The sequence below is a fragment of the Cricetulus griseus genome, chromosome X (genome assembly GCF_003668045.3).
Source record: "Cricetulus griseus strain 17A/GY chromosome X, alternate assembly CriGri-PICRH-1.0, whole genome shotgun sequence".
NCBI lineage: Eukaryota > Metazoa > Chordata > Mammalia > Rodentia > Cricetidae > Cricetulus > Cricetulus griseus.
In genome coordinates, this window is record NC_048604.1 from 99,165,067 (window position 1) to 99,187,005 (window position 21,939).

Consider the following 21,939-nt stretch of genomic DNA (forward strand, 5'->3'; position numbering starts at 1 on the left):
AGTTCGCAAGTGCCTGCAACTCCAGTTCCAGGTGATCGAACACTATCTTCTGGCCTTCGAAGGTACCTGCTCACAAGTACATACACTCATCCAGACACATAAATAAAACTGAAATAATCTTTAAAAATGTTTAGCAATTTGAAAAGTTTAAAGTAGCTCATTTAAAAACCATTTTTACAAATTTTGATTATTAGTGAGGCCAACTAAATTATTCCCAACCTAATACAGACTGCAAAAATGAAAAAAGAAAAGGTAGAACTACATTTCCCTAGTTCACCCACCTAAAATGGACATATTTTTTTGGAAAGCATGCTTTACTTCATTTTGGTCATATTTGTATCTTTGTTACTTTATTATATAGAGCCGCACATGTTGGAATACTAAGCTTGCCAGTTTCTTGCCAGTAGAGGTCAGAATTGGTTTGTGGTTCTCAGCCAGTGCTTCACTATTTATTTATTTATTTATTTATTTAATTTATTTATTTATGACTTCTTACTCCAGTGAGTATTGAAATGCCTGGAGACACTGTTGCCTATTGCTTGAGAGCCCAATTTGCTGCTTCCCTTAAGATAAAATATATAATATGGCCCAAAACCTCAGCAGTGCCACTAGCAGAAACCATGATGTGTCCTGGAGAGAAAGAATAGATAATCTAAAAAAAAGATGATAAACTCAAGGATAATTAAACTCTTTTTTTTTACTCTATAAGAACAAACAGTTACACAAAGTGGGCACACTGGGTGTTTGGTCCCAGGGAGATGGAAGGAGTGGGTTGGCAGGGGAAAAGGCAAGGTTTTGATACCAGCAAGGTCTCCACTGTGGGATCCTTGGGACAAGGGAAGGTTACCAGTGAGGCCTACCAACCCTAGAGTTAGGAAACGGTCAGTAAGATGCAAGGGCTGGGGCCTTGAGTGTGAAGAGGCAGGACAGTAACTCTCTATTGGGCCAAGGAGATCAGCAGAGTGGGTGCACTCAGGGGACAGGGGCCCACTTCAGGTTGCCAGGCCCCTGGCAACATCGAATCTGCTTTTAGCTGTCCAGCAGAAGCTCTGAGAAGAAGGGACCCTAGATATGTAGCTGGTTGGCCAGTTGAGTGAAGGCTGAAGGCAGCTCACAAAGATGTTTGTCCTGAAGCAGGGCTTCTGTTCAGAGGCCTCGGCCTAGGCGGGAAGGGCCAGGACACTATTTCTGGTGACCAGCTTGAAGGCAGATGGCCTGGTCTTGGGGCTTTGCTTCCTTCTCATAAGGCTAGCATGATCAGTCCTCTGGTGAAGCCACAGGGGCAGCCTCTGGGGACCACAGCTTAGAGTTGGAACAGAGTTGGTGGCTTTCTGAGTACTCTGGTGAAGGTGAGGCAAGTGGACCTGGAGTCAAAGGTCCTGATCGCCGAAGTCAAGTTCTGGGCCTGAGGTGGGTGGGGTTGTCCCTGCTTTCTGGCAAAGTGCCACTGCTAGGCCCTCTGCCCACCTGGATTTGTGTTCAGGTGCCTGAGCAGGTGCTCACTTAGTTGTCCATCTCAGGAGGGAGGAAGGAGGGAACTTTTTTATTTTTTATTTTTATTTATTATGTATACAGTGTTCTGCCTGCATGCCAGAAGAGAGCACCAGATCTCATTACAGATGCTTGTGAGCCACTATGTGGTCTCCCACAGTGGAGACCTTGCTGGTATCAAAATCTGGGACTTGAACTCAGGACCTCTGGAAGAACAGCCAGTGTTCTTAACCTCTGAGCCATTTCTCCAGCCCTGGTTTGGTAGACTTTAAGAGGATAGTCTCCCCACATTTGAGGATTTGGCCAGCGAAGCACACAGGACTGACTGAAGGGACTGATGGTTGGGCTTTGAGCATAAGCAAAATATAAAGAAGGCCAGGGAACCTCTGCCTACTTGACTGGCCAGGATGGTGACCACAGACACGATGTCAGCAGGGGCTGCTACTGTTAAGAGCAGTGATTCTCAACCTTCCTAATGCTGTGACTCTTTAATACAGTTCCTAATGTTGTGGTGACCCCCAACCATAAAATCATTTCCATTGCTACTTCATAGCTGTAATTTTCCTCTGTTATGAATTGTAATGTAAATATCTGATATGCAGGATATCTTATATGTGACTAGTGTGAAAGGGGTCACAACCCAAAGGTTGAGAACTACTGGCTTTGCTTATAAAGGACATAAATAACACTATAATGTTAGGATCTCTGTGGGCCATACCTGAGCTAGCTAATACCAGGTCACTGCTCTCTGACTGGCAAAGGGTCCACTTTGAACCTCTGCCTTTAGCCTCCCACCCTCCAGCTCAGTACCTGCTGGCAAGAGGCCATCACGAGGTGCAGCAGTGGCTGGAAGTGATGCTGCCTGGAAGACCAAGAAAGTTTATCCCCTGTGCTTTCCATTGCTGGTCCCTGACACTTGGGTCTGGGCAGAGGGGAACTTGCTTCTACTTTTGTGCCTGACACTGAAAGGAAGAAAAGAGACAACTTCCTACACATAGCCATTGGCAGAAGAACTGCTAACTTTCAACATTACAGGCTTGAATATTCTTGTAAAGGAAAACAAGATTCTGGTCTTTTCTGTGAAGGTGACTGATGTGTGTCTCATTCTTGTGGGATGGACAGTCATGACACATGTTCATGCTTTTGCAATTTTCTTCTCTAGAAGATGGCCAGCAGCACGCAGGATTTACGTTTTAGCACCAGCCTTGTTGCTTTTATGTGGTCCCTCCTATAATTTGCAGCTTTCATCCACTCTTGTAAAGATTTTAATTTCTTTGAACACTAAGGTCATTTTTCTTTTCACTTTTATTGGTAACCCATACGTAAAGAACAGAGGGTGTCACATTTCCAATTTGCAGGTGAAAGACCACAGGGCCAAGAGTTACTACTGGTGATTGTAGCACTTATGTTTGGGGGCCTGTTCAAAGTGATGTAAAAAAAGGTGCTCTTCTTGTGACCTTTATCCTTGAAACTACATTGGGAAGGCACTGCTAGATGATCCCAATGCCAGAATAGGGAGAGGCAAGTAGAGATAAAGCAAGCATTGAATGAAGAATAGGCGACAGCTTTTGTTGGGAGGGTGACTGGACAGGACATCTGCAGACTTGAGAAAACATGGAGGCTTCTGTGATTGAGACAGAGGCCACATGCTGAGGAAGCAGAGAGGCTGTTAGCCATTTGGTTACGAACAATGGTCTCCACTCATTCTTTCTAGTGCCAGATCACACCTTTGTTTTTGGCAGATCCTTCAAGGAATGATCCCTGATTATATGATTTTGAGATGATTGGATCTTCTATGCAATTTTCATTGTTTTTTTTTTCTGAGACAGGGTTTCTCTGTGTAGCCCTGGCTGTCCTGGAACTTACTCTGTAGACCAGACTGGTCTCAAACTCACAGAGATCCACATGTCTCTGCCTCCCGAGTGCTAGGATTAAAGGTGTCCACCACCACCGACTGGTGAAATTTTATCTGAAACATTCTTTCCAATGATAGAAATGACTTCTCCCACATATCTATATCTAAGATCCCTCATTAAATGGTAATCACATCAGAGTGTGAAGAGTTTCCTGCTGTTTGTGATGCTATTCTTGTAACATGTCGTCTCCCCCTCCTCCCCGTTCTCTGCAGAATTTCCCATGTCCTGCTTTGCAACGTAACCCAGAGGGTATCATTCTGGTTTGTGGTCACAGACCCTTCCAAAAATCATACTCTTCCTGCAGCTGAAGTACAGTCGGCCATAAGGTAACCATCCCCACATTTGCTGTCCGCTGATACATCAGCCTGCTGATGAAATCAAATGTTTTCATAGACACTGAAGAAATCTCACTCCACTCCATATACGATGCATTGATTAAAGTGCCAAGTGTTCCATTCAGTTCATTTTCATCAGAGATTAGTGTAGATGAGTAATGTTCATCCAGAAGCAATTTGCCTTCAAGGAAACAAATGGTTGGCAATGTTTGGACACATTTTTCTTGTCACAACTGGAGAAGGAGGCACTACCCATACTAAGCAGGCAGGAGCTAGGGATGTTGCTATCCACCCTGCTATGTACAGGACAGCACTCCCTCAAAAAATTACTTGACCTCAAATGTCAATTTGCTGTGATTCAGAAATTCTTGTCTAAATCCTAACTAAGAAAGAGTGAAGAGCCAAACCCAAATAAGTTGCTATCATATGTATAGTGATTTTTAAAAAATTGACTTAAACTTTATTAGTGTATATTTATTATACAAAGTAATGGGTTTCACTGGATATTTTTATACATGTAGATGACCTAATATGATCATAGTCACTCTACTCATTGTCATTTTCATGGTAATTTTAAAATCTATACCAGAGTAGTCACATGCATGGAAAGAGGTGTGGACATGAACAACCAGTTCTAAAATGTGTGTTATAGCTCTGTTGTAAAGACTGGAGTAGCTCATCCCAGGTCTTGGTGAAAAAAATATCTAGGGTGTCTGATCCCTAGGGAAGTATTCCAGTGGTGGAGGTGATATTATCTGTACCTGAACTGAACTTCCAATCTATCTGAGAGGCAACAGTATGTTCCTGGTGTGGACCAAGATAGCAGCAAAGGGCTAATCAAGCAGGGAGATGGAGTGAGGGTGCAGATAAACTTTTCATGGCCCTTCAAGTCATAGCTTAGCAATGATGTTCATTATTTGGGAAAAGGTGTTCATTCTCGTACTTAATCAAGATTGGATTTCGAAGGTTGAGGAGATGGTTCAGCAAATGAAGCACTTGCTATGAAGCATGAGGACCTGAATTTGGATCTCAGAATCAACATAAAACCAGCACAGTAGCCCATGTCAGTGATCCTAGGGCTCCTATATCAATATGAGAGGCAGAAGCAAGGGGATCTAGGGAAGCTCATGGGGCAGATGGCCTGGCATATCTTGTGGTGAACAACAAAGTGACCCTGTCGCAAAGAAGATGATGACAACTGACATCTGAAGTTGTTCTCAATAACCTCCTTCAGGTGCATCTGGGGTACACACATTCCTAAACACACACACACACACACACACACACACACACACACACACACACACACACACACACACTATAAACACACTGATGGCCTACTGTTGATCTGCAGAGATTCTCAAGCCACTGCTTTAGACCAGGATTTCCCAGTCCTGAAGCTGCCAGCTAAATATGCCTACCGAGCATTTGAATTACAGCTAGTTCCAAATGGGGTGCATACTAAGTGAAAAGCATACCAACTATCAAATAGTATTAAACAAAATCGAAATCAACCAAATATTGGTGTTTTGAAATTATATTTTATTTGATATATATTGGGGAGATATGCAATTATTACAATTTTTCTATTTCTTTACACTTAAAAAACAAAACAGCTATTAGAGCTGGGTATGGTGGCACATATCTTAAACCTAACACTGGGAATTCATTGCCAGGCTGGTCTACATAGTGAGCCCTGAGCCAGCAAGGGCTGTATAATGAGACCTTGTCTCAAAGCAAAACACTAACAACAACAATGCAGCTATTGAGAAATTTTATTACACACAAGTCTCATGTTCTGTTTTCTATTTGTCACAGATACTCTTAAGTATAGATGAGGTTTGCCTGTGTAAAGAGTAAAGGCCATAAATATCTCTAAGGAGTTGGGGAGATGGCTCAGTGGCTAAAAGTGCTTATTGCTTTTGCTAGAAGACCTGAGTGTGGTACCCAGAGGTCATATGGCAGCTTAGAAGCATGTACAACTCCAATTCTAGAGGATCTGATGCCCTCTGAGGACTCCTGCATGCATGTGGTCCTCAGAGGGCCTCCCTGCCACACACATTAAACCAACCAACCAACCAACCAACCAACCAACCAACCAACCAATAAATACAATGGCTCCAAGAACTCTCTTCAACTAGATTTACAAATTCCAAATAAAGATGAACCTTTTTCTCAGCTAAAGAAATCTTCACTACCAACCTGATTGTTACCAGCACTCAAAATGCAGATCTCCCTTCTCCTAGGAAAACAAACACATTTGCCTTCATATACCTTTAGACGTTTGGACTCCTGAATGACCATTGTGTATACAAAAGCTCTTTTAAATATTTTAATTTAAAGAAATGTCTGTTATTTATGTAAGCCACCTTAAATAGAGGTCTGTTATTCATTCAAATCTAGATGATATCTCTCAAGAAGTAAAACTGGGGGCAGGAGCTCAAAGGTCATGATTTATGTCCATGGAGAGGCGACCTGTACTTTGTTTCTAATGTTTTTATTTCTGTCTTACTTCATTTTTAAAATTATCATTGTCTTTTAGAATGAATAGGAACCGGATCAACAGTGCATTCTTTTTGGATGATCATACTCTAGAATTCTTAAAAATTCCTTCCACTCTTGCACCGCCCCCGGATGCATCTGTGCCCGTCTGGATTATTGTGTTTGGTGTGATATTTTGCATTGTCGTAGTTGCAATTGCACTGCTGGTTCTATCAGGAATCAGGCAACGACGAAGGTAAGATGTTTAGAGGGAATGATTAAAGGATTATTTGTGTATTTTCTTATGACTGGTTTAAAGTACTGTCTAAAACTTACAAAAGTCATGACTTACAAAATGACTATCATAATTTTATCTTTTGATGTTTTTAGACTCCAGTGTCTCTTATTTAATGAGGTCCCTTCCATTACTATCTTTTTTCTTCTTTTATTCCATTCTATTCCCTTTATTATTGTATGCTCTTTATCACGCTCTCCCTCTCCCTTTCCCTCCCCCAGTGTGTGTGTGTGTGTGTGTGTGTGTGTGTGTGTGTGTGTGTAGGTCAGAGAGGACAGCTTTATGCAGTCAGTTTTCTCCTTACCCCGAATGTGGGCCCCAGGGATCAAACTCGGGTCACCAGGCTTGCATAACAAGCACCTTTACCTAATAAGTCACCCCACTGGTTTTCCTCTGTTGTATACTATGTGGCTGCCTTGTATCCAGACTTGAGTTTAGTATCTGTGTTCTACTTTCCTTTCTGTTGCTGTGATAGAACACTGACCAAAAGCAACATAGGGGAAGAAAGGGTTTATTTCTTCTTTCAGATTATAGTCCATCATTGAGAGAAGTCACAGAAACTCACAGGCAGGAACCATGGAGGAATGGTGTTTGCTGGCTCACATTGTGTCTCTTTCATAGGCTCATGCTTAGCTAGTTTTTTTCCCCCAAGACAGAGTTCCTCTGTGTAGCTTTGGCTGTCCTAGAACTTGCTCTGTAGATGAGGCTGGCTTTGAACTCATAGAGATCCACCTGCTGATGCCTTCTGAGTGCCGAGAGTAAAGGTGTGCACCACCATCTGGCTTTTAGCTGGCTTTCTTTCTTTCTTTTCTTTTTTTGGTTTTTTGAGACAGGGTTTCTCTGTGTAGCTTTGGAGCCTATCCTGGCACTCGCTCTGGAGACCAGGTTGGTCTCAAACTCACAGAGATCCGTCTGCCTCTGCCTCCCGAGTGCTGGGATTAAAGGCGTGTGCCACCAATGCCCAACTAGCTGACTTTCATATACAGCCCAGAACCACCTGCCTGACGAATGGTGCTTGCCAGAGTGGGCTGAGCCTTCCCACATGAGTTCATAATCAAGATTGTCCTCACAGACACGAATACCCACAGACAAACCTGATAAAGGCAATTCTTCAAGTGAGGCTTATCCTCTCAGGTGACTTTGGGCAGTGTGGAGTTCTGTGCTGTAATTTTGTAAGCTGGACACACAGAGAAAAGCACCATTTTGGCTTGGCAGACTTCATCTTTTGGTAGTAATCAAGGGCAAATGCCCAGAGTTGCACAGATGTTTCAGGGACTCCTTTGTTGGCGCAGGGCCTGTAGGCCGAACTCCTGTTCCAGATTCTTTGGCTGGGCCAGCCTTCTCTTCTACTAATGGGTACTGGCCCCTTGTGTGTCTGTCTTTGTAGAGTCCTGTTGCTTACAGCTTTTGAACCAACTGCCTGAATCAGAATCATCTGAATACTTGTGCCATTTCTGTGGCTGACTCGGATTCACTAAATTCGAATATTTGAAGGAGATGCATTTTGATATTGTCCAGGTTGTTCTAATTTATTTAATTTTCAGATGTTCAATTCACCAGCTTACATTTAGGGCCCCACTTCTTGAGTTCATTTTCTTGCATTCTGTAAGACAAGCTATAATGCCTATGTTATTGACGGTGCTACAAAACAGAATTTCGGATCAATGACAGTTACTGATGTAGCAGTAAGGAGAGAAGACGAAATTTCTTAGCATGATGAAACAAGAATGTGTTTTGGGGTGTAAGTATCTCTAATTTAGAGAGGAAGATGAAACTTCCTAGATTTAAAAAATATTTTTATGATTGTAAATTATGTGCAAGTGTGTGTGTGTGGGGGGGTATGTGCTCATGAGTGCAGAAGCCTTAAGAGTCCAAAGGTGTTAGATCCCGGTGAAGTTGGAATTCTAAGTGGTTTGAACCACCTGATGAGGTGCTGGGAATCAAACTTCGGTCCTTCCATCAAGCAGTGCATGTTGTTAAAAGCTGAAGCATCGCCCAGCCCCCTACCTTAATTCTTCTCCAAATCTGTCAAAACCTATCTAAACATACCTTTCTGATACAAAGACAAAAATTCTGTGAAGTGGCCCTCATGGGGACGTGCATTCTAAAATCACAGGGGTATGGTTTGCGAAAGGATTGATAGACAGCTGGGATGTGGGGTGTGTTTGATCAAGTATGTATTGGATTAAATGCCTTTCCCCACGTTTACTACTTCCTTTGTGTTTCCCTAATTACTAACAGAAGCATTTTCAGTTTCAAATATTTCCATTTTCCCACAAGTGATAAAAGAAACACTTTGGTATAAATGTGATAAATACCTATGCTTTAAACTGTGCCCAAAGATTAGGATCAATTGGTACTTGCTTGATTTTTCTAGGTGATCATGACATGAAATGCCAACTTCTATGCTACGGGGCATGCATTTGTTTTGGGTTTTAGAATATCAAGCCACATTCTCTTGCAATGTTTGAAAATCATTGTTTAGTACTTTAAGGTTTTGTGTTCATTCTGAGATGGTTTCAAATGATGTGAAACCTTTGTGAACTGACGTCATTTGCTTGATTCCCAATTTCCTTACTAGTAGGATATAATGCAGGAGTTAAAAGAATGGATTCAGGCAATAAACTGCCCAGGCTCAAAGTATTGATCTCTTAGACTATGCTCTCACATCAAACCCATTAGCTGTATGAAAGTACAAACAAGGAGGCAGGGCAACTGAGTTTGGGAGGAGAAGATGGCTTTGTGGTCCTAGAATCAGTCATTCTGGTTACATTTACCTTTGCTGGCTGCATGTAGATACCTTTTCTTGACTGATAAGCTAAGTGTGCTGGAAATATTTAACTTGATAGGATAAAAGACTCTAGTATAGGAGAGTGCTCAGAGTGGTATCTGGTATACACTGAGTGCTCAGCAAGTGTTAGCTGTTACTATTATTTTATTATCATGCCATTTGCTGGTCTTTCAGTTGTTTGTGATGGGATCAGCTGTTTCCTTCCAAACAGATTCTGCAGTAATATAATAATTGGCTGGGTAGCATCATAATCTGTTGCCTGGGAGAAGTGAGGCTGTTGTTACAACTCTGCCTTCACAAATTCAGTTCACATCCAAACTATGAAAACAGATGAACAAATCTTTTCTGTAAACCTGGAAAGTGTCAACAATGATCAAATACAGTCAGCACAATTAAGATGGCCTCCTAGAGGGAAGTTGTTTATGTGTTTTAAGTTTAATACTAGCTGTGGTGGTTTTCCTCTTTGGCAAAACATTGCTTCAAAGATGAGGAAAGAGTACAGTTTGAAGTGTGGAGTGCTTGACCATTGTCTTGAGACAGGCTCTCATGTAGCCCAGGCTGGAGGAGGACCATGAACTGATCATCCTGTCTTTGCCTCCCATAAACTGAGATTACAGGTATGCGTGACCATGACTGGTCTGAAAACTCGTTCTAATCATAGAAAAGTTAGGGATTGTTTTTCGAAGCTTTGAGGAAGAAAGCTAATGAAATGTTCAGCTTGGGCCAGCAGAGAAGGCTCATCAGGTAAAGGTAAATGTCCTGAATTTCATCCCTGGGACGCACATGCCAGAAGAAGAGAACAGACTCCTACAAGTTGTCTTCTGACCTCCACATTTATGCCATGGGGTGATTTAGCATGTGGGCATGCTTGCACACACACACGCACACACACACTAAATAAAATGATGTAATAAAAGCTTTTTAAAAGAATAAATGTTTAACAAATCATCCATATGTTAAACAATAATGAACATGGTTGTTGTGTTTCTATGTGGTCATTTAAGCTACTGTTCTGCTTCTATGGAGAAGCATGCCAAAGTAGTCTAAGATGGATGCATAGTTAGACTTACGATTGAGGAAATGTCTCAAGCAAGGCTTTAATCTTTCTGTTAGTTTTGTTAATGACAGCATTATGATGACTATTCAGAACTGCTGGGTTGGGTGAGCTAGAGGTCAAACTAGGTAAATTCAAATACTGTGTCACTTACATATGTAAACTTGATCAAGCCACCTAATTTCCACACATCTCAATTTTCCCACCTACAATAATTATGTAGATCTTACAACTAGTCCCCCCTTTTGATGTCTTTTTTGTGGGGGTGGTAACCCAATGAGTTTCATTGGGGTTGTTTACGGTGATGGGTTATTTACAGGAGCATCAGCAACTTACCAATGGCTATACCACTGAGGAAATTATCTCTCCCTCCCCTAGCAACCCTTAACTGTGTGTAAATCTTCAGTGTGTAAACCTTCTGAGGCCCTCCTAGATATGTACATTTCTTAACACAGCAAGGAAAAACAATTAGCATGGAAATATCTCATTTGACTTACACTTTTATTTGTAACACAATTTACAAGAATGTGATTTTTTTGTGTTTTTTTTTTGAGACAGGGTTTTACTATGTAGCTCTGGCTGTCTTGGAACTCACTTTGTAGATCAGGCTAGCCTCAGACTCACAGAGATCTGCCTACCTCTGCTTGGATTAAAGGTGTGTGCCACCAAAGCCCGGCTTGAATGTAAAATTGTAATATGTGATACTACTGAGAAGATTACAGCTTTATACAAGAAGGAGGATTTATAGAAATCCAAACACACTCTGATTTGCTACTGAGCTTCCAGAAAGAGTAACCAGAAACAAACCAAGCAAATTTAGTAATGACTCTGCTCAGTGTGAACATTAGCTAGGGTTCTCTATCTTAAGTCCTTGGCCTGGCTGCATTACTAAGAACAAGACAATGATTGCAGTGTAGGCAGGGCCCATCTGCATTACCTGTGTTCCTGTCTTCTGTGATCTGTACGAAAGCTCCTATCATAGACTGAATGATCAATAAAGAAATAAAAAATACACATGCAGTAGGAAATTAGTGTGTTTTGGGTAAAGCCTGGTGCATCAAAAATAGAGTTCTAGGCCAGTCAGTACATATATTTAAAACCTAGTTTTTATCATCGGAAAAACAAGAATAATCTGTACTAGATTGTAGTGAGAATTAAATAAAATCATGTGTAGGAGGTATCCAGTGTGACTCATGGCACGAGGGAGATTCTTATCACCATTATTATTCCTGTTGTTGGCTAATAATAAAGAACTTGCCTGCTGTGTCATATGATTAGAAAGTTGCCAGAGAAGCTTAATCCCAATGCCTGTTGACCCCACCATAGTGCAATGTCCACTAAGTCATCCCAGTAACAATGACATTTCCCTCAAACATTACTTAGAAGGATCACTAGGACTGCTCTATTTGCCAACAATTAGTTCTGTCCTGTTTAAAAAAGTATTTAGTCTATCTTTTGTTGTTTTCCTGGCCATTCTTAGGACTTAGCACTTGGGCCCCATTTTGTTTGAAGAGAGACATGAATACCCTTTCTGCTTTTACTCATTACTTCTCTATCTCAGAACAGAGCATACTTTGGTCCACAACACACTGTAGCCTCAAGGGCCTCCTGTGATATTTTGTGTCATCCTTTTTGACCCTCTTCTCTCTGAATTATAAGGGATAGCCACTCTCAAAGTTCCTAGGAAGTAGTTTTGTCATAGTTTTTTTTTTTTTCCTCATACCTTTCAAGGATCACCTGATGACACAGGGCCAGCGGAGTCATTAACATTCAATTCTCTTTCTCAGGACAAAGAACTTATGTTTTTAGCAGAACATCAGATCAGAATAATCCAGAAAGACAGTTAAGTTTTATTATCCTTAATAAGAGCAACTCACAGGCACTGGATCAGTTTATTATGGCACACACTATGAAATGTGACGGGTGCTATAAAGTTGGTAGATAACCTTTGAGCTGCTTATCGTGTATACCAACTAGCAAGTTCCTGACACTGCAGTTCGTGAAGCCCAGGAGCAGCAAGATAGTGAACAACTGGACCCAAGGTCACACTAAGCAACATGTGTCTGATTTGTCTCCAACACCGCTCAATTTGATAGCTTTCCATAAGGATTCCCCTCTGACTCTGGGTGGGAAATGATCCTTCTCTGAAAGAAGAGAAACTCACTGTCTCTTGCTTATATCTTTATTTAACTTACGTACCATTCACTGTGATGCCTGGTGGCTTATTCTTCCTTTGTGGTTGGAATAGGGGAGGCCAGTTTCCTTGCATTGATCTGCACATGGTCAGCTCTCTGTCATTATTCTTCTAACCCCACAAAACTATATTTTACAGAAGAAACTGTCCAGTAGATACTTACCATTCCTTTCTCAGGCTACCCTTGCATTGAATATTTTAGTATGTTTATATATACATATGTGTGTATAAGCATATATACACATATATATCACAGATAGTGTGTATATGTTTGTGAGTCTCTCTCTCTCTCTCTCTCTCTCTTTCTCTCTCTCTCTCTCTCTCTCTCTCTCTCTCTCTCTCTCTCTCTCTCTCTCTCTCTCTCTCTCTCTCTGTGTCCCATTTTACAAAGATCCACCAAGATTTTTTGTTTTGAAACAAAGTCTTCCTATGTGGCCTAGGCTGGCCTCAACCTCATTATGTAGTCCAGGCTGGACTTGAGTTCACAGATATCATTTGTCTCTGACTTCTGAGTACTGATATTTAATGATGTGAACCACTGTGCTGGCAAGGTTTTTGTCATATGGACTCATATATAATTCAGGGTAAACTTTGACTGTTTAAAATCCAGTGTTATAGAAAATTGTTATTCAGCCCAAGCCCAAAGAATGATTTTAGGGGGAATTTGGAGTAACAAAATTTTATTTATTCTTTGTATGTGGGTATATTCGTTTATGTGTGTGCAGGCCACAGCATATGTGTGAAGGTCAGAAGGCAACTTTCAGGAGTCAATCTTCTCCTTCTATTGTAGCTTCCAGGGATCACACTCAGGCTATTAGATTGTGCACAGCAAGTGCTTTTATCCACTGAGCCATCTTGCTGGCTCAAGCTACACAGATTTTGAGGATCATTTATAAATATACATTTCCTGGTAGGATTTCATCCCTATGAAAAAAATCAGTTCTCTATTTTATGAAGCATTAAAAGTAAAGAGAGGGAGGATGGGTGAGTCTGGAATTTTCCCCCTTTGTTGAATCCTTTCTTTTAGGTGAAGGAATGTCTTCCAACTCATTCTGTAGTGTTAGAAAATTTTGAATACTGTGACAGGAAGCAATGAGACTCGCCATTACAGATGCCAGTTACTTTTACTCTTTGGAGGACATAGAAAATGATGGCGCACCTGTCTACATAAGGAAGGTCTTTCAGTGGGTAAATTAACTTGATGGGAGGATCCTGTCATCATATGGAAGTTTCATGTACCCCAGTCTGTGCTGACTGTTGAGATTTGGAATGACCAGTGATGTGTTAAGGATGGAACAACACAACAGCCTATCTGTGAAGACAACTCCAAATTTCCACCCCAGCATTAAACTGAAAGTTTTATGAGTTAATGTTTAAAATCTGATGATGCTTATTTACTGATTGCTTTGAGGATTACCTGTGCCACTTGACAATGGCATGTACAATGGCAAAGTACTGTCAAATGATGATATTGGGATCTACATAATTGGAATGCTAACTTTACTTTTCATTATGAAGTTCAACTATTTAAAATTATTTAATAAGTAATAACAGAAAACTGGCAAAATTGATATTAATTCCTAATTCTTTTTTTTTTTGGTTTTTTGAGACAGGGTTTCTCTGTGGCTTTGGAGGCTGTCCTGGAACTAGCTTTTGTAGACCAGGATGGCCTCGAACTCACAGAGATCCGCCTACCTCTGCCTCCCGAGTGCTGGGATTAAAGGCGTGCGCCACCAACGCCAGGCTTAATTCCTAATTCTTAAGGTGGGAATATGAGTATTTTCATCATCTACTAAAAGAAAATACAAGAGAGTCATAAAATTTCATAAGCATATATGTCTTCCCTCCTTTTCCTCTCTCTCTTTCCTTTTCTTCTTGCTTCCTCCCTTCCTTCTTTCTACTCACAATAGATTCCATTCCACATCTGCACTGGGCTAATGTTTGAGTAACTTTGCTACAATGTTAGTTTGTGCAGTTTCATCCACTTGTCCATCCGCCCATCCATCCATCCATCCATCCATCCATCCATCCATCCATCCATCCAATAATTTGCTATCTAGCCACCCAGCCACTGTTCTACATTGGATGGATACAGGGGATGATCTATCTAGCCCCTGAGTTGAATGCCTTCCCTTGAATGATTCCAGGGCAGTTGTTTTTATACCTTTTAATTTGAATTTTTCTGATTATGAGTTTCAGATGGAAAAATTTGTGTGGGGGGCAATAATACAAATCCCCTAATATTTTGGATCTTCTCAGTATTTATATGAAGGAACTTGTCAGTTTGTCTATCTATGGGTAGTGTTCAACAGATTTAACCTTTAGCAAAATACAAGTGTCTTTTGTATCTCATACATTGGTTATGAGGCTATTTTGAGACCACGTGTAATCCAATCATCATTAATCAACTATTTAGTTTCCATTGATGAGCCTCATCAGAATCAACTATTATAGACATAGTGACTTTCCATTACCCTTTCTTTATTAGCTAGAGTTCTTCTACAAAGAAGAGCTTTATCTTTGTCCCCCTTTTGTGTACCTAATATTCCTTAAAGCATATTAAAGTTGACCCTCCTGTAGGGCTTTTCAGGAAATCCCATCCTTCATAAGTCAAGGAATCTTTACCACCTCCTCATCTGTCGGAGACTCACCCACCACTGTGGGAATCCCTTGGCTAATCACAGTAATTTTCAACATCCTAGCCAGGTGATCCTTTTAGATATGCCTCTTGAAAAGTTAACAGATTTCTGGTACAACAGAATCCTGCTGGCAAATCTGGTGTCTCGAGCCACTCACATCATGCTTCCATGATGCTCCACGAATGGTATCCCAACTCTAACATGAGAAAAACCTGGAGAAACCCTACTCCCAGGCAACCTGGAGGCACCCACTTCTATTCCCAGTAGCACAAGTAGCTATTCTTTCACAAAATTCAGGAAAAACTTATTGGAACTTCTTTTTATTCTAGAAAAAGGTTTTATTTTTATCTTATGTGTCTGAGTGGTTTTGCCTGCACACATGGATATGTATTGTGTGTTTATGCCTGGTGCTCATGGAGACAAGAAGAGGGCACCAGATTCCATAGAACTGGAGTTATAGGTGGCTGTGAACTGCCAATGTGGGTGCTGGGAACCCAATCCAGCTCCCCTGCAAGAGCAGCAAGTGCTCTTAACTGTTGAGCCATCTCTCAAGCTTCCATACTTGAGGCTTTCCATACTCTAAAGAAACATTAAGGATCTGAATTGGGAATATTAAGGTCTATGGGAGGTCAGAACACCAGAAAATCCAACTTTGTCATGTAGAATTGGTTGACATGGAGTTGCAGCTGTGAGATATAGTGTAACTAGCAAGGTGTTTTATGAATTACAAAACCCAACCTACCAATTAACACAACTGTTTGGTAATGAGTAAAGCCAGTCAGTTTGCAGCAATTCCTTTCTTCAAAGTCGCATGGATTGGTGTTCTGATATTTCATTAATTTGAGTTTCACTTAGCATTTGTGGAACATTACTTTGTCAAAATCTGTGAGAGGAATTCATTGCTGTTTGAAATTCCATTTGTTACAAAGTTTGCTTAGAGCTAATTTTCTAAAACTTGCCATGCACCATATATTTCTTCATGTTCTTTTATGCAACTTGCCTGTATGAAGTTTTATGAAAATGAATTCATATGTGTATACATACATTAATATACCCATTCCTATAAGCTTATCGTAGTGTTTTAAATAACACTACTTGTTCTAATTAGTATGTATATATCATTAATGCATAATTCTTTTTTTTTTGGTTTTGGTTTTTCAAGACAGGATTTCTCTGTGTAGCCTTGGCTGTCCTGGAACGCACCCTGTAGGTGAGGCTGACCTCGAACTCAGAAAACCACTTGCCTCCTGCCTCCCAAGTGCTGGAATTAAAGGCGTGCCCCACCACTGCCCTGCCAGAATTCTTGGTAGTCTTTTTATGGTTCTCAATCATTTCAGCGTTCTCAGTCTCCTATGCCTATTTCTGTTCTCCACATTTGTAAACAAGACCATATTCAGCCAAAGCTTTCTCATCCTAGATCCCACTCACTCTTCTCATCTGCTTTTAGGAACAACAAAGGACCACTTGGAGTGGAGGATGCAGAAGACAAGTGTGAAAACATAATCACAATTGAAAATGGCATCCCCTGTGATCCCTTGGACACAAAGGGAGGCCTCATTAATGATGGCTTCTTGACAGAGGACGAACGCCTCACCCCTCTCTGAGATTAATATTTGCTTGGCAGATTTATTTGGTTTCAACACTCTTTTTTGTAAGAAATTTTCAATATGCTTGAATGTGGTAGATGATGAATTATACCCACAAAGACCACTGAAATCATAAGGCGTTGTTCTCAAAATATTTTCAAACGTTTTCCTGATAACTGTGTGTCTAAGTGTAGTCATATGTGTATGTAGTCACTGATCTGAGTATTTCTAGAAATAGTCAGGGCTATAAATATATTTCACACTTTGAAGACCTAAGAAAAAAATCAAATTTTCCAGTGGAGAATAGCTAAAACAGTGGCACAGACATAATTGAAAATGGATCTTTTTCAATATTGTTTATATTGCTCTGCATATGATGAAGCAAGAAAAAGTAAACATGGGATGGATAAAAATGGAATTTTAATCTGTTTTCACACCATTAGCTGCTTGTATATTTTGTGCATATCTGTGTTTAGTAGGGCAAGCAGGTCTATTTGCAACTTGTACAAGTCCTGCCTATGTTAATTTAATAAAGCACTGAGCATCTCATTTTGATTATGTGACTGACTATTGTTTGGGACTTACTTTCATACTGTGGAACATAGTGAGTTTAACTTTATTAATTATATTTAACTTGATCTATAGCCCTGGTTGGTTTATTTGTATATGTCCTTTTTGTTTTTTTGTGTTTTTTTGTATTTGTTAGTTTTGTTTTTGAGATGGGGTTTCTCTGTGTAACAATCCTGGCTGTCCTGGAACTTATTTTGTAGATCAGATTGGCCTCAAACTCCCAGAGATCCACCTGTCTCTGCCCTCTGAGTGCTGGAATCAAAGGCATGTACCACCATACACGGCTCTGTGTACATCCTTGCTCTGAGATATATTTTTTCCTTCATATTTTTAGTTCTTTCAACATAATATTTTTATTGATTTGGGAATTAATGTTTCTTTTTGGCAAGGGGCAAGATTATCATAGAAGCCTTCAATGTCTCTCGTTCTCAATTATGAGTCTTGCCGACATTTTAAAGTTTTCAGACATGAGTTTTCTTAAAATTTGAATTAACCTTTAAACTTATAAATAAAACATGAAATTGTATATTGTTAATTTTTAACATTTATTTTAATGTGCATAATGTGTTTGTGTGTGTGCACATGCCCACATGTGCCATAGCATATATGTGATATGTGGAGGTCAGAGGACAATCTTGGGGGAATCATTCTTTTCTTCTTCCTTATGGGCTCTAGGGATTGAATTCAGGTTGTCTGAGTTTGCAGCAAGCAGCCTTACCCACAAATCATCTACTAGCATGGCAATATTTATCTACAACATACTCATAATACATCACATACAGCATGTTTTGAGGCAGAACCTCAATATGAAACTCTGGATGGCTTATAATTCATTGTGTAGATGAGGCTGTCTCAAACTCACAGAGGTCCATCTACCTCTGCTTTCAGAGTTCTGGGATTAAAGGTGTGTATTAGAACACCCAGCCTTAGTGTGATGTTTTGATATCTGTATGAAACTATGTAATGTCTAACTCAGATTTTACACATATATCTATATTCTCAAACATCACTTATTTATGGAAAATTTTTCTTCTAAGCTTTTAGAATACACAACACAGTGTCATTATCTGTATTCACCCTATTGTGCAATGGTGTACCAGAACTTCCTGTTCCTATCCAGTTATTACATAGTTCCCACTGATCAACCCTCCTCCTTTCCTCCCTCCCTCTCTGCACTATGGTAATAATTATTCTGTGCTCAACTTCCTTTTTTTGTATGTGGTACTAGGGATAAAACCTAGGGCCTTGTATACATAGGCAAGCACCACACCACTGAGCTACCTCCCCAGTCCTCTGCTCTCAGCTTCTATAAGAAGAATGAGAGTTGATCTTTTGGTTAGCAAGATATGACTTACAAAGGAACAATTATATTTTTATGTTTATTTAATTTTTAGAGCTTTATTTATATTTTCTGTGTATGGGTGTTTTGCATGCATGACTGTGCTCTGCTTGGATCCAGTACCCGAGGAGGACAGAAGAGGATGTCAGGTCCCCAGAACCAGAGTTACAGAAAATTGTGGTTGCTGGGAATAAAACCAGGTCCTCTGGAAGAGCAGCCAGTGCTCTGCACTGCTGAGCCATTTCTCCAGCCCCCAAAGAAAAATTTTATATCTTACACCCTCTTGAGTTGTACATGCTAGGAGCACTCTAATGTGGCTTTCTATATAGAAATTTTTAACAATGAAATATCATCTGAATTTACTCAGTGTGTGTTAGCAAGCAGAATCCAAGACATGCATTCCCAACAAGGAACATATTGTTTTTTAATTGGGGGAGATGAAACTTGAGATATTACAATGACTTGTAGCCCTCAAAAAGATTATAAAATATAACATAAAGAGAATATATACATATATAATTAAAAAATTTATGTGACTGCTATTAGGAAAATGTATTAGTTATAGAAAAAGATTAAGTAACATCAATACCAGTTATGGCTTTTATTTTGAAGGTATGAGATGAGCTCATTTAGTCACTAGCTCATGTTCTTTACTGTTTATCCTGACACGGAGGGTTTCCTCTCACTGGGAAAGGTCTGCTCCACTAAACTCCTTGTTTGAGGAATTTTTTTTATGCTAACAGAAATGTGCCGTAACCTTGACAATCACTATAGCAGCAAAATGGAGCTTATGCCTCCTGCCTTTGACAAACACTCTGGGTAAGAGAGGGGTCAATCATCAACCACGCTTCTCATTTTTAAGGTAATGATCATGTAATGTGCCGTGAGGGAAACCATTGTGAGGTGATATGTACTGGAAACCAAATGTTGTAAACCAGGTGGAAATGGAGCTGTTTTTCCACTCTCTAAGTCTTTAGCAGAAACTCCTCATTGAAAGTGGACAAAGAGAACACTGAAAACCAACACAACACAACACAGAAGTAAATTAGCAGAGATGGGTATATCTGGACCTATTTCACAGGAGAAACATAAATGCCGATATCTTGGTCTTTGAAAAATAAACTTTCAGCATTCATGTTTCCCATAAGAAGTAACTAAGATAAACCATCATAGAAGGAAAGAGTGGGGCTGGGGTGTACCTCAGTGGCATAGTGCTTAAGGTACCAGGTAGGAGGTTCTGGGTTCCATCCACAGCAAAATACATACACCCACACCCACACACAACATACACACGTCAGGGGACAGTGAATTTATGCATTTAGAATAATTAGCATGTTTCAGATATGAATATTGTGAACTGAGAACATTTACTGTCATTCCGAGGTAAGTAACAAGGAATAGAGTATTAGGTCTCAAACCTGAGACAAATGGCTAACTGAGGTGCTCATTAACATATCAAAGTGGACCTGGTTTCAGGAGCAGTGGTGACACACGCCTTTAATCCCAGCACTCAGGTGGCAGACACAGGCCAGAATGGTCTACAAGAGCTAGTTCCAGGACAGCTAGGGCTACACAGAGAAACCCTGTCTTGAAAAACCAAAGAAAACAAACCAACAAACAAAGCCAACCTGGCCAGGTTCTCCTAGCATCCCTCAGTCTCCAACTGTTACAGGCCCCACCTGGCTGGCATACCCCAGCTCCCACCCTGAACTCTCCAGCCATGGTATTGGGCCAGGATTCCCTACCCCCAGCTCCTCTGCTCCCTATATAACTCAGCCATTTTGGCTATCCCAGTTTCTTGGCTCAGGTCACCCCTCTTGGTTGATGGCTCCTCTCCCCTCTTCTCTCCTCACATGGCCTGGTTCAGGGTCATATTCACTCTGGACTCTCCCAGATGTTCCTACCTCTGACTATGCTCTCCCTCGTATCTACAATAAACTTTCTCCTCCACCATTCCTAGGAGCAGTTATGTTCTTTCCTTTTTCTTTCTTTTTTTTTTCATTCATCTGGTGCTGAAAACTGGGAATATGGATTCTGAGGGAACACTTGGAGCTGGCAAGTTGCTGAAGCAGTCTACAGTTGGTTTGAACAAGTTTGGAAACAAAAAGAATGAAAAGTAACTTAGCCTCCAAATTACTAGGCTCAATTTAAAAAGTCATGAAGTTCCTTAACAATATTTTGTATTGTATTTCATTTTCTGCTCCCTCCCCTAAATGCGCACATGCAAAGCTTTTGCTTTTCTTCTTCTCTACTTTCCTTCTTCATGTCTTCATTCTCAAGAATATACTTGATGCCTTTCACTCTGTTCAGGAAATCGTGCCAGATTCAAGAAATATGGACAGAGAAAGATATGAAGACTCTTGGCAGACACTGGCCTTGGTAAATTAAAGTAGATCTATCAGCCAGCTGCAGGGGTGGCTGCCTGTGGCCTCAGCTAATCAGGAGGCTGAGGTGGCCGTATAGCTTGAGCCTAGGAGTTCAACATCAGTCAAGACAACACAGCAAGATCTGTTAACAAAGTAAATCAGTGTAGTTCATATTTGCCTTCATTGCCTTCTACTTTCTCTGCAGCTCTTCTTGCTGATTTCCATTCTGTACTCTGACAAAGCTGCTCCCTCAAAAGTCACTGATGTGTTGCTGGCTTTCTTAAGTCCTGGCTTTCTTAAGTCTGCCCTTCCTACATCTCTGTGAGGTATTTTACAGCACCCACACCCTATGGATACATCTCCCTCTCACCAACATCTCTCATCTCTTTCATGCTGGTTAACCCCTCTACCACTGAGCTATGGCCTCAGCTCTTTTTACTTTATATTTGAGATAGGGTCTCCCTGAGTCATTCAGATAGGCCTTGAACTCACTGTGCAGTCCAGGCAGTCCTTGGATTTGGGATCCACCTGGCCAGCCTCCAGAACTGCATGGAGGCATCACCATGCCTGGCTACACTGGCATTTGTTTGGTTTTGACCATTTCTTCTTTCCCTTTCTACTGCTCTCACCATCCCAGCCTCTGATACACATCATTCCATGTTTACATTTAGTGAATAAAGTGTCTTCCCAGGGACCAACCCAATATGAAGCTTCTATCCAGTAGCTGGACAATTTTCTTTTGTTATTAAGTAGTCAAGCATTGCATCAGGTCAAATGCTAACGACACTTTGACTCTTTTACATTGACTTGCTTGCCAGGTACCTGGGGATGAGTCACCTATCTTGTTTCTTCATCAATTGCACCTCGTATGAGCAAGGTTTC

The 21,939-nt window shown here is 40.7% G+C and overlaps 1 protein-coding gene across 2 annotated transcripts in view; it reads left to right on the forward strand.

Moving 5' to 3' along the window:
* The window catches only part of Cltrn (collectrin, amino acid transport regulator), a 29,344-nt gene extending 12,544 nt beyond the window's left edge, over window positions 1-16,800 (forward strand). Inside the window, exons 4-6 of one of the 2 annotated variants that reach the window (XM_027432592.2) lie at window positions 3,620-3,733; window positions 6,285-6,479; window positions 16,644-16,800. In XM_027432592.2, coding sequence (XP_027288393.1) covers window positions 3,620-3,733; window positions 6,285-6,479; window positions 16,644-16,800 — 466 coding nt within the window. The remainder of the gene's footprint in view (window positions 1-3,619; window positions 3,734-6,284; window positions 6,480-16,643) is intronic. The other variant, XM_035449839.1, reaches the window with a different exon arrangement.
* Window positions 16,801-21,939: the final 5,139 nt, after the last annotated feature.